The sequence below is a fragment of the Tiliqua scincoides genome, chromosome 7 (genome assembly GCF_035046505.1).
Source record: "Tiliqua scincoides isolate rTilSci1 chromosome 7, rTilSci1.hap2, whole genome shotgun sequence".
Taxonomy (NCBI): Eukaryota; Metazoa; Chordata; class Lepidosauria; order Squamata; family Scincidae; genus Tiliqua; species Tiliqua scincoides.
In genome coordinates this window covers 57,689,388-57,701,614 of record NC_089827.1, presented here as the reverse complement: position 1 = coordinate 57,701,614, position 12,227 = coordinate 57,689,388, and the positions used below count along the sequence as shown (strand labels likewise).

The 12,227-nt window shown below is 41.3% G+C and overlaps 1 protein-coding gene across 3 annotated transcripts in view; it reads right to left on the bottom strand.

Moving 5' to 3' along the window:
• TNRC6B (trinucleotide repeat containing adaptor 6B) overlaps nt 1-4,004 on the bottom strand; it is a 132,041-nt gene extending 128,037 nt beyond the window's left edge. For 2 of the 3 annotated variants that reach the window (XM_066634079.1, XM_066634076.1), the window contains exon 1: nt 993-999. Coding sequence is in view for 1 of the 3 variants with exons in the window: in XM_066634077.1 (XP_066490174.1) it covers nt 993-1,027 (35 nt within the window). In the remaining 2 variants the exon portion in view is untranslated. Of the gene's footprint in view, nt 1-992; nt 1,083-3,929 lie in introns of those variants that run through there. The other variant, XM_066634077.1, reaches the window with a different exon arrangement.
• Between the last annotated feature and the right edge of the window lie 8,223 nt (nt 4,005-12,227).

Below are 12,227 nucleotides of genomic sequence, written 5' to 3'. Positions count from 1 at the left end.
TAGCCAGGCCATTTATAGCACTACTTGAAAAGTAGTACTCAGAATTGTTGCAGCACTCATGAGTAAGGACAGTCTAAAACAGTAAAAACAAAACAGAACACATATATACTACTTATAACAGTGATTACACCTGATAAAAATGATTTAAAATTTATTAACATTTTAATTTGGAATAAAAACACATAACACTGCTTTCACTGACATCCCTGAAAAAAACTGTTTTAGACTGCTTCTATTCATGAGCAAATATCTTATACAAGTATTCTTAACAATATCCTGTTGAATGCAGCATTCTTTTATTAACAGTTGCATACTTCAATCTATCAATCTTCAATCTATCAGCCCTGGGGGCTGGGGATAAGAATAGGCCCTCAGTTTGGCTGTACTTGTCGTAAGAGGCGACTGAACAGCCACCGGGTAGATGGAACTCGCTAGCCTGGGAAGGCAGCTCATCTGAGAGAAGGAAAACTCTGATCCCAAACCTCCACTGCTTTGCGGCTACATCCAGTTATGGAAAAGGCTTCAGGAGTCAACCTCGAGACAAAATCCGGAGCCGGAGTCCCTGAGGCAGTTCATGGCTGAACACAGTCACGTTCTGGCAACTCCTGTGACGCCGCTGGAACCAACCGTATTGGCCTCTGCCTTTCCATTGGACCATTTCAGCGACGTGGAGAGGGAGGATTTGCTGCATGGGTAACAACCTATCCTCCATACCTACTTTACCCAGGCTTTGCGCACTGGAGAGGACACTCTGTTCCAGAACCACCATTCAGAGCGTGACACCATAGTCTTCCGAGACTGAAGGATGCCAACTTCAATCTAATTATCTTTAGTGGACTTAGAATTTACATGAAAGTCAGGTTTATTTTATTTTCTGTCAGTACAAGAAATGCTATTTGAAGAGAAATACTGTATTAATTTCAAACTTATTTTTGAACTGCAATCAATACTCATATTACAATTGATCCTAGTCCTCCTACTATCTCACTGACCTTGGAACTGCCTTCTTCCAAAATTTCTCCCTCATCAGTTTGCATGGGAACAGAATCTGTGCAAAACTTTGCTGAAATACGAAATTCTGCCTAAAAGAAATAAAAGGAAAACATTGAATAAATTAAGTTCAAACCGGAGCTTTCCCGAGTCATACATAAATACTAGAACTCCCAACCCATAAAAATATTTCATCCAGCATGAGAAATCCCTGTTGCAAATATGGGTAGTAAGTGAAAGTCAGTGAAATTAGCAGCAGGGGAAGGGAGAGAGAGAAAGGAGTACTGATTGTGTAGCTATACATAAGCATATGGAGAGATTTGAAGGTGATGGACAAAACCTGAGACAGTCATTTTTTATTCTCCCATACAATTCTGCTGCTGACTACCAAATTCTTTTAGGACAAGAGCAACTTTTTAACACTTCCAGTTAAAATTCAGTATTGTTAACAAGTATCAGTATGCAAGGACCTATTATTTTCCTTAATCAGTCACTAACACACCATGAAGGCCACAATCTGTATAAGAATGAAGACTGAACTCTCATTTCTCTCTCTAGAAGTAGAATTCAGAATTGAGTACTGAAAAACTTGCTCTAGCTGCAATAGAGGGTGGTTTGAAAGGTTTAACATCTTTAATGAGCAAATGCAAACACCGCAACTACTGAAACAAGTTTCTGAATTCCTCTGTGTTAATAAAAACATTTATCTGTTCCTACCATACACATACCAGCATTTCCAAATCCTGTGGTATGATTACTGATCACAATAAGTATACTTCTACACATTACTTACAGTATCCACAGAAGGATTTACTTTTTATGGAATACTGTATGCACATTTCCTTCTGGTGTCTGCTCATCTGCAGAGAGGGAGGAGATGCTAAAATTGTGATTTAACCAGCAATAGTAAAAGAAAGCCTGAGCTGTAGAAGAGGCAGAACACAGCAAGGCAGAATGGTGCTCCTATAATTGAAAGGGGGGGTGCAGAGGAGGGCATCTGTGTGATATGGAGCCAGTGTTCACCTATGCACACAGATTTGGAAAGAAGAATGTTCTGCTGACAGGTAAAAATGGCTGTAATCCACAAATTTCAGGACATCTGCCACAAGTAATTAACAAGTACAGTACATTAAAGGCTATACTACATTCACCTTTCTTTGGGGGGGGGGGAGAGAAAGTGAAGCAAAGTCATTCTGGCCTTCCTTTCCTTCATTGCGACATGCAATGCTGCATGTAAAATACTAAAACTCTATACATTATGCACCTCTATAAAATGGGGAACTAGTCTCTACAATGCCAGTTCCAATGTACTGAGGTCTCTAACATATATGCGTGCAACTCTCACCACCATCGCATAAACTATGTTGTAAGCTGGTCTTTTCTTCTGAGTAGTAAGATGATCACAATATCAGGATGACAATATAATGGCAAACATTTGCTAACATTAACCAAATTACCTAAATATATTCAGTTTGCGCAATATTTGCATAATATATACAAATCAAGTGATATTTGACAGGACAAGACAAAAATATTTCCATATGAACAGGTATTCTGTGGGGGCTCTGAGATGCCAGGAGTGGCAAATATAAGGCCTGTGGACCAAATGTGTATCGTAGAAGCACTTTATCTGGCCTGTTTGATAGCTGATCTCTTCCAGCACCACCATCAGCAGCTGAGCTGTGAAGTGATTATTGGCAGAAGCAGCACTGCTGAAAGGACAGTGCTGGGACAGCCCAACTATCACGCAGGCCATCCTATCTGCTGCGGTGCTGAGAGGGAGAGATGGAAGGAGGCCTCAGAAGGCAAGGAAAGAGGCAGCCCAAGAGGGGTAAGAAAGGAAGAAGCTGCAGATGCACTGGGAGCACCCAATGATCACGTGGGCTGCCCTTTCAGCAGTGCTGCTTCCTTCAAGGCATTACTTTGCAAAGTAACTCTAAGTTACTAAGCTGTGAAGAGACACCACGGCAGAAGTAGCACTGCCAAAAGGGCACCCACATAATAATTTGGCTCTCCCATATCTTGAAAAGATGATCAAAATTTGCATGTTTTCCCTTCTGTCATTTGCAGCTAATGAGTTCCTAAGTGATAAGTGCTTATTTCTGATCATCACCTGCTTAATTATGCCACATCTGGCCCTCAGCAGGCACCATGAATGCCATTAAGCCTGTTGTGTGAAACGAGTTCAAAACCTCTGGTCTAAGTCCATCTTCAACATATTTTTTCTGTTCTTTCAAGAAAAGCAAGACATAAGATCTCAATCTTGTAAAATGTTGAACATGAAAATTAAATAACTTTCCTCCACATTCTTGATTACATCATGATGGTTAAAATTCAGAAACTGTCAAATTAATTTCAACAGTTTATTGTCTGCAGTTTATTGCCTGTAGCTACCAGGCAGCCCAATCCTGAGCTCCCGTGGCATGAAGCTTCGGCAGCACCAAAAACAGCTGCAACCGCATCCTGTGCGCCACGGACTACCGCAGGCAGCACCTCAGGAGAAGAGGACTTTTGTCCCCTTCTCCCGGTTAAGGGAAGTAGCCCTGCAATGGCTTTTACTCAAGGTAAACGCATTTGTGCAGGGTGCCGAGCCCCAAACGAACAGACAGGATCCCCGCTTCCTCCCCTTCCCCCTCCTCCCTGCCCCGTTTCTGCTTTCCACCCACCTCCCCCTTCCCCAGAACGCCTCCTCCCTGCCCCCACTTACTGTGCAGGGGCTCGGTGGCCCGTGTGACCGCTAGGCAACTGAGGCCAGGCGCCCGCCCAGCACCGGGCTAGCATGGGTGCTCGCCCGGCAGTAAGGCGTACAAACGTACCTTATGGCATATTTTTGATAGTGCGTGCCAGCGATAAGCTGGCACATTGAGCCCAGGATTGGGCTCTTAACCCACTACACCCTCTTCTATACTATTAGTGCGTTTATACTTCAACTGAGTTACCTTGACAGTTTCTCAGGGCTACTGAAGCCCGAAAGGATCCGTCCTGGCTACATTCAGTGCAAAAGTCAAGCCACTGTTTTAAGAGGGAAAGAGAGAGAGAGAAAAGGCACACTGTTAGTCTCAAAATACATGTGAAAACAGCAAGACCTTCCTCATAAGAAACAAAGCAAGGTCAGGGTTGGGAGAGGTTTTTTGGTCAGTATTGTTACAAGTGGCAGAGAATGCAGGAAACATTTCACACTAGTTAACTCTGATATGATTGCACTTACTGTCTCAGAACAGACTGTGCAAAGATACACTACAATACTGACGACTGCTTACCTGTCTCAGACCCCCCCTCCCAAACCAAACCTGTAGCAACCATCAATACAGTGCAACAAAGAACCAAAAGGGGGGGAGAAGGCAAGAAGAAGACAGGAAAAGCATGAACTTGGGGGAGAGCTTAAAAGAATTAACTGCTCTGCTCATTAACTGCTCTGCTATCAGTTGGCAATGTTTCTTGGCAAACTAACGAAGCATCTAGCTAGCTAACCACAGACACCTGCAAGAGATGAACTTTAATTAGAGAAGCAAGCATCCTTGAACAAGTCAAAGTGAGACAAGGCTATTCCCCTTTTGAAAGTAATGAGAGGGCGAGAAAATGAAAGGGACTGAGTGGAAAGTATCAGGAAACTTCTGCTTTTGGAGACTCTTTGTTTGAATTGCAACTGAAATAGAGGCAGGCCATATGGGACTAAAAGTTACTTGAAAAGTTTAAGAGAGCAAAGAAGCTGGCTGAAGCCTTAGTTTAGAGAGATTACACTTTAGCAGGTGCTAGGCAACCACTGAGGAGGAATGAGGTCACTTCTTAGCAAGGACATACACCACTATGCCTGCCAATATTCACTTATAGCTTTGTATTATATTCTTTCATGCTTTTTAGGGCAAAAGACATATCCCTTAATACCAATGTACTCAAGGTAACTGGTCACAATAGTTATACAGAATTAAGCTATAGAAGTTTTAGTTTAATAAAGCTTTTGAAAACCCCTTTTAATAAAAGGAACCAGAAGCTATGTTAAGTAACAAGTGTAAAAGAAAAAAGGACCATATCAGGGTGCACTAAAGAGATGGGCACGCCAAGAAACAGGTCTGAAGTTCTGCCAAAGAGGTCATCACACCTGTGTTGGTACCCTTTTAATGAGGTTAGTAAGAGGACATGTCAAAACACTCTGAATTGATGGATGTGAATAAGGGTCAATACTGGAAACTTTGTGATTCAATATGTTTAATTTCTCCTTTTTTTAGAGACCTGTAACTTGAAGCTCACCTATGAGGTGTCTCTAATGTTATCTTTAGCCTGTTAAGAGTTAGCCCCATCTATGATGTCAAATCTTCAGTGAATGAGAAGTCTAGACTTGAGGACAAAGAGCTGTGAAATGTATAAAAATGTTTCATCCCTCTGAAGAGGGCCTTCTGGATTTGAGCTGAGTATCCCAGAGGCCACGGGCATGCCTTGCTGAAACAATAAACAGCCTTCCACCCTTCAGCGTCTTGCTTATTTAGTCTCAGCGGCACTGGACAGACCCACCCGGTCTACCAACCGGCGCTGCCCTTCAGGGCAGGGTACAACAGTATAATGCTATTTTATGTATTTGCATAACACAACAACAGCTACAAAATATTTTAACTAGTGAAGGTGGAAAGGTTTTTCATTCTGAAGTAGTAAATTACACAATGCAGCACCTAATCAGCAAGGGAGAGAGAACTCAAAAGGGAGGAAGCAGAAAGGCAAGGTGTCAGCAACTGGCATGCACTTCAGCAACCTGACAAAAAATTATGAATCAAATTGTAGCGCAAGTTGTTCTTCCTCAGAAGTTACACTGACTGCCAATACCCAAAAGTGCTTTAACAAAAGTCAAACTATCCAGACAAAGCAAAAAGTATAATTTGAAGTTACTGGACCATTCAGGGCACACTTATAAGCTTGTAAGGGAAAGTAACTAGTAGTTAAGTAAAGGGATAAGCAAGAACAATAGCCAAAGTGTCCTTGTGGTTAAAGCACTGTATGCTTTAAGAGCTTTTCAGAGACTAAACCTCCATACCAAGAACTCCATTTTTGACAAGACTTTGAGACTTACTTAAAATCCGATAAACCCTTTGTACAGTTAAAACTCTCTATAGAAAGAATACAGCTGTACAAGCACAGTGACAATTTAGAAAACATTTCTGATTTTACGGACCAATAACTGAAAAACCAGAGTAAATTCTCTTCGCTGTATACCACCTCACATTACGTACACTGCAGAGTGTATAGCAATCGCTTGATAAACATTAATAGTTATTCATTCTTCAGTTTCATCAAGTACGTGGGGAATCAGTGGGAGGAGAGCATTCAAAGTGTCCATTTTTGAAGATCAAGTTTCTAGTCATTACAGAGAAAGCTTAGAAATATGCAATGCTTGGACATTTATGGGCTAAAAGCTTTGAAGTGCTCTTGCCTCCTATGAGGCAATATAACAATTATGTAGACATCTGAAGTGTGGCAAGAGCATGGCTGAGGGGAGATATAATTGCTGCAGTTCTTCCTAGCATCTCAAGGTATTAAAAGACATAAGCACCACCTTAGGATGAAGATGTGGCAGCTTAACTCAATGCCAGCACTCACTATGCCATGTTCCTAGTGAAAGTTTAAAACTCACTCATTAAAATATTTGTGTGTAGTACATAAGTAACTCTTAGGTTATACACTGCCTGGCTTACCAAAAACCCTCTGAGTGCAACTAACCGAATAGCACTCACAAAGGTGCCTTTTTAAAATAAAACAAGATGGAGATTAAGTATCACACTGCAATCTGCAAAGTGCAGCAGCTTCTAACCAACTTTTTCATGCAGCTGAGAAGACACCAGTGATCATATGAAGAGATTTTATAACATTATTTGGTTCACCTATGTCAGTACTGTCTATACTGACTAGCAGCCTTTCTCCAGGATTTCAAGGCAATATTTCTTTTCCAGACCTACCTGGAAATGCTGGGGACTGAATCTAGAAACTTCTGTATCAAAGCAAGCATTCCACTACTGAGCTATGGTCCCATTCCCAATTGTATGTTGTGTAATACACATTTAAATAGTGACAAGAAGAGACCACAGTTAACAAGGCATCACACTGGGTCTAATTTGTCACATGATTCTATAAACTTAAGACAATCCCTTTAGTAATAACAGCAAGACAATGCACCTAGTCTACTCACAAAGTAAAGCAAAATGGTAGCCTACAGGTAGAGGTTTTTGAAAACAGTGTTATTTTACTCAGAATAAAATATACCTTTGTTATACCTGCAAAATATACCTGTAACCCCTTTGTTATACCTGCAAAATATACCTGTTGCTCTCACAACAGGAGAGGAAACTGAACGCTTTCCACATGCGCTGCCTCCGATGCATCCTCGCCATCACCTGGCAGGACAAAGTTCCAAACAACACAGTCCTGGAACGAGCTGGAATCCCTAGCATGTATGCACTGCTGAAACAGAGACGCCTGCGTTGGCTCGGTCATGTTGTGAGAATGGATGATGGCCAGATCCCAAAGGATCTCCTCTATGGTGAACTTGTGCAAGGAAAGCGCCCTACAGGTAGACCACAGCTGTGATACAAGGACATCTGCAAGAGGGATATGAAGGCCTTAGGAGTGGACCTCAACAGGTGGGAAACCCTGGCCTCTGAGCGGCCCGCTTGGAAGCAGGCTGTGCAGCATGGCCTTTCCCAGTTTGAAGAGACACTTGGCCAACAGACTGAGGCAAAGAAGGAAGGCCCATAGCCAGGGAGACAGACCAGCGACAGACTGCACTTGCTCCCAGTGTGGAAGGGATTGTCACTCCCGAATCGGCCTTTTCAGCCACACTAGACGCTGTTCCAGAACCACCATTCAGAGCGCGATACCATAGTCTTTCGAGACTGAAGGTTGCCAACAACAATCCCTTTGTTTTCTGTAAAACATAGGCTGTAATCCTGTATCACTCCAGAAACAAACACCTCTATAGGTTATGTATGACTAACTTGCCAGTTTTATCCTACACTTGGATTTTATTTAAGGTTCTGCACTCCCCATTTGAAGATACACACAAAGGCCCTTTAAGCCTCTTATCACTTACAATATAAAGCACTTAGCAGTGAAAGTGGGATTTCAGCTATACAAAGTTTATGGCAGGAGGACAGGCAATAGCTAGATAAGAGAGCCTGGCTAAGTCTTCAGTTTAAGCTTAACAAAGCTTGTTAATTACAAATTGATCCTATGCACTATTTCTAAACTTCCTTTACTGCTGAGTTTCTCGACCCCTCATTATTCTACCCACATGGAGAACTTGCTCAAGCCTTCCCATATATAAGGCACAAGCACAATTAAAGACGGCTTTTTAGTGTGCTTAGTTACAACTTGGAAAAAGTAAACCAAAAGAAGGAGAGAGCAGGTTAAGAAAGTCTACATGATTGAAAATGTAGAGTTTGTGCAAGACTTAAAACAACTTCTAAAACTGTTCAAAATGGCTAGCAAAATCCCTGCTAAGGATAACTTACTCTTGTGGAAGAGCAACAAACTATCAGAAAGGTACTGGTACCAACCTACAACTCTCAGAGTAGATTATGCCTACACAGGGAGAAAACGCCCTTATTTTGCCCAACAAATTAATCAACCTAAAGTGAAAAAAAAAACAAATTATAGCATTAAATAAATGAGTAATGATCGGTCAATATCCATGCAAACGAAAAGCTTGTTGCAGTATAAACTGTTTTACTACTTCATGATCAATATATTAATTTACCAGGGTGATCTACATAACACAGTTACTCTAAGAATAAAACACTATTTAGGAGAGGTTTTAAGAAGTGGGAAGTTATTCAACACTGTGCAAATAAAGTTACTCCACACAATGAGACACACAATGCAATCCTAACTGAGCAAGCAACACCAGTGGGATGGCCTTCACAAGCCCACCAGTGCTGGAATCCAAGCTCCTGGTTACCAGTAGAGGTAAGCTTTGTGCCAAGCCGTGCAGGAGCTTGTGGAAGAGCAGTTTCTGGGCAAGACAGAACAGGATGGCAGTGGAAGGGGCCAGGACTGATGAAGGCCTCCTCTATCATATCCTGTCATGGCAGCCTTACACAGAGCTTCTCAGAGTTCTGCCAGCTGAATATCTGGCAGCAATCCAAGTAGCCCCATAGAGCAGGCTGGTGTGTCACTCAGGGTAAGGGGAGAATATCCTATTACCCCAAGGAGACCTCCAGTCTGCTCCTAACCTGAGCTGGATACAGAGAAGGCCATGTGGCCTGGCCTTGCCAGCACAGGTTGGGATTGGGCTGCCCAGGCTTATCGCCAATGTAAATGCTCACCATTTATTGATTCACCCTTCCCTTTACAGTACAGGTTGAGACTCATTATTCACACAAAAGCAAATCAATTTAAAAAACAAAGTTTCTTTGCTCAGGTGATTTAAAAACAGCCTTGCTGACCTTTGGGATGTAAGATAAGAGTCATTAAGAAGACAATCCATCAATCAGTTCCTCCACTTAGAAGCTTCACTCAGCCCCTCCGTTCACCAATGCAAAGTGATCACCTTTCTTTCATGTGCTCAGGGGAAGGGAGGGGTCGCCTGGAGAGAGAAGGATTGATGGATTGTCAGCCAGCTGCCCTCTCTCTCTCATTAAGGAGGCTATTGTTAAAGGACTGTTCAGTTTTTTATACTGATTTTAAAGGGCTGCATTTCTCCCCTTCTCCAGGGATCAGCACATTCCTTCTCATTTGCAGTGGCCATTCATGTTGAGTCAAATCTGTATAAAAAATCAGTGTATAAATAGGCTGGACCTGTGATTATATTAATTGTCGAAGATCTAAATGTCTATGCAACTATAATGTTAAATCATTCTTCCCATAGAGCTAGTTGTGAAAATTCTCTCTTCAACCTATGGCATTAACTAAAGTCTTTACAAGTGTGATCTCCATAAAGTCAGGCAGATAGCATACTGTTGAAAGACAAGAAAGTTTGCTGCCACAATTGTCTTGCTACTAAAAGGGTTAATGATTGACAGGATGTAATCAAACTGAACTTTAGTCTCCTAAAGCTAAGTGGGTTCTGATAGGGTGTCATTTTAAAAAGTGAGTCCCAGAGCTAAAAGTTTGGGAACAACTGCTTTAAGGTGACAAATACATTGAGAAGCATGGAAATTGACTGATAACCAGTGAAGAGAGCAAACAGGAGTTGCATACTCCAAAACATACATCCAGTAAGGGTCTCTGCCATCTCATTATGGACCAGTTCTTTGAGTGCTTTTCAAAAGTAGCCCCATGTAGACAGCTTTACATGAGTTCGTTCTTGATGTGAAAACCTAGACCCAGACTCACAAATGAGATGATGACTGTTTCTTTACAACAGTTAAACTACAAGTATTTGAAAGAACACTATGTTTTAGATTTCACTCGCTATCTCTGAATGACATACACACAGCCTTATTTACCGAGTAGCAAATGGTAAATGTTTGTTGTGTTATTTCATAGCAAAAGCCATCTCCACTCTTGCAAAATAACCAACTTTTTTTGTTCTTCCATAACTAAAGCAAACCCTCACAACATCCCCCAACTCTTTCATAGTGCTTACTAAATGCAAAGGACAAACGGGAAAATTAGGTACTTAGAAAGGAAGATTGTTCAATTTCTGCTGGTCTCTGTAGGCAAGGTCTTTTATGTCTTCTGGAGGGAAGTAGTTTAGCTTTTTTTTACACTGAAATAGCTGTGAGCTTGAGGACGACTTCTTTCTCTTCAGATAATCATCTCTATCAGACACACAGTCTTTTGTTTTGCTAGAAATTTAGATCTTATTCCAGGCTTGATGCTAGTTTCCTACCCTTTGAAAACATGGACTGACCCATGATCAAAGGTTCTGAAAAAGATTACCCAAATGCAGTAACTGGGACTAACCAACCTTTGCATCCAGAAGATCGCTTAGAAGCTGCATATCAACTATCTGTTGTGGTTATACATTGACAGTCATAAAAGACAATTAAGAGCTTTCAGTGTCTTTATAGTTTGGGAAAGTTTTGTATCTCAGTTACTTAAACCGATCAGACTGTGATTGCACCTCATAGGAAATTATTAATTGCATTGGAGATGACCTGACCTGATTACATTTCAAGGTCTGACAAGACACTGGGGCCTGGCAGGGGATAGGAGCGCTACTAAAAAAATTAAGAAGGGGGAGAAGACTCAGAGTGCAGAAAGTAGACTGAAAGTTGCAGACTTCAACAGTTCTAGCACCCTGAACAAACTGAATGATATTATAATCCCATCAGAGTGAAAATGCTTCCAATTTACTTTCTCCAAGATTGCTGTTTTTCAAATTGTAAAGTACTTGTATAAAAAGTTTAACTGCTAAAGCAATAATTATTTTTTCTATGGGTATTGACTGAGTAACTGCTAATGCATTGAATTTTGCGGCCTCATGGGGGAGGTAATTCCAGATTGTGGGTGTCATGCAAAAAGGCCCCGTACTGTCTCTCCAATCAAATCTCAGAAGACTGTGGGACAAGAGCAGGGCCTCAGAAGAAAAACAGAAGGTGGAAGCAAATTTGTGCAGGGAAAAAGATAGCCCCTCAGGCACCCAAGCCATGTAGGATTTTATGATAATAACCAGCACCTTGACTTGTACCCAGAAACACACAGGAAGCCAATGAAGATTTTAAAAAGCACTGGTGGAACATGAGCTGAACAACAAATGCCAGAGAGCAATCCAATCACTACATTGCGTACTAGTTGGAGTTTATGAGTAGCCATCAAGGGCAAACCCAAATAAAGTGCATCACAGCAGTCTAGATAAAACATTACTAAGGTGTGGCTCACCTTCCAGAAAGCTAGCTCTACTTTCTTGAGGGAGGGTTGCAATAGTTTATCAAAACTGCACTCTAGCAAAAGAAGATCATGCGCTCAAACACATAAACACAGCCACTTTTTCAAGGCAGAACCTTCAATAAAAGCCACTTGCAAATGAACCTGACATGCTTCAGTTAACACATTTTGGAAGACTTGGAAAAACTGGGCAGGGTTTTCCTGATGCTTTTATTTTTCCAGAGGAAAAATAGGAAATGTAGGGAAACAGTGAAATAATTTATGAAATGTTTTTAAAATGATGAGCAGTTTGTCCGTGAAACTTCATAACACTGAACCCTTCAGTAGTATATAATCATCATGTATAGTATGTGTCATAGTAACATTCTATATTATTTCTTTGAGATAAGGTTTTAAAATATTGTTGTAGCTTTCCTTTATTTGTT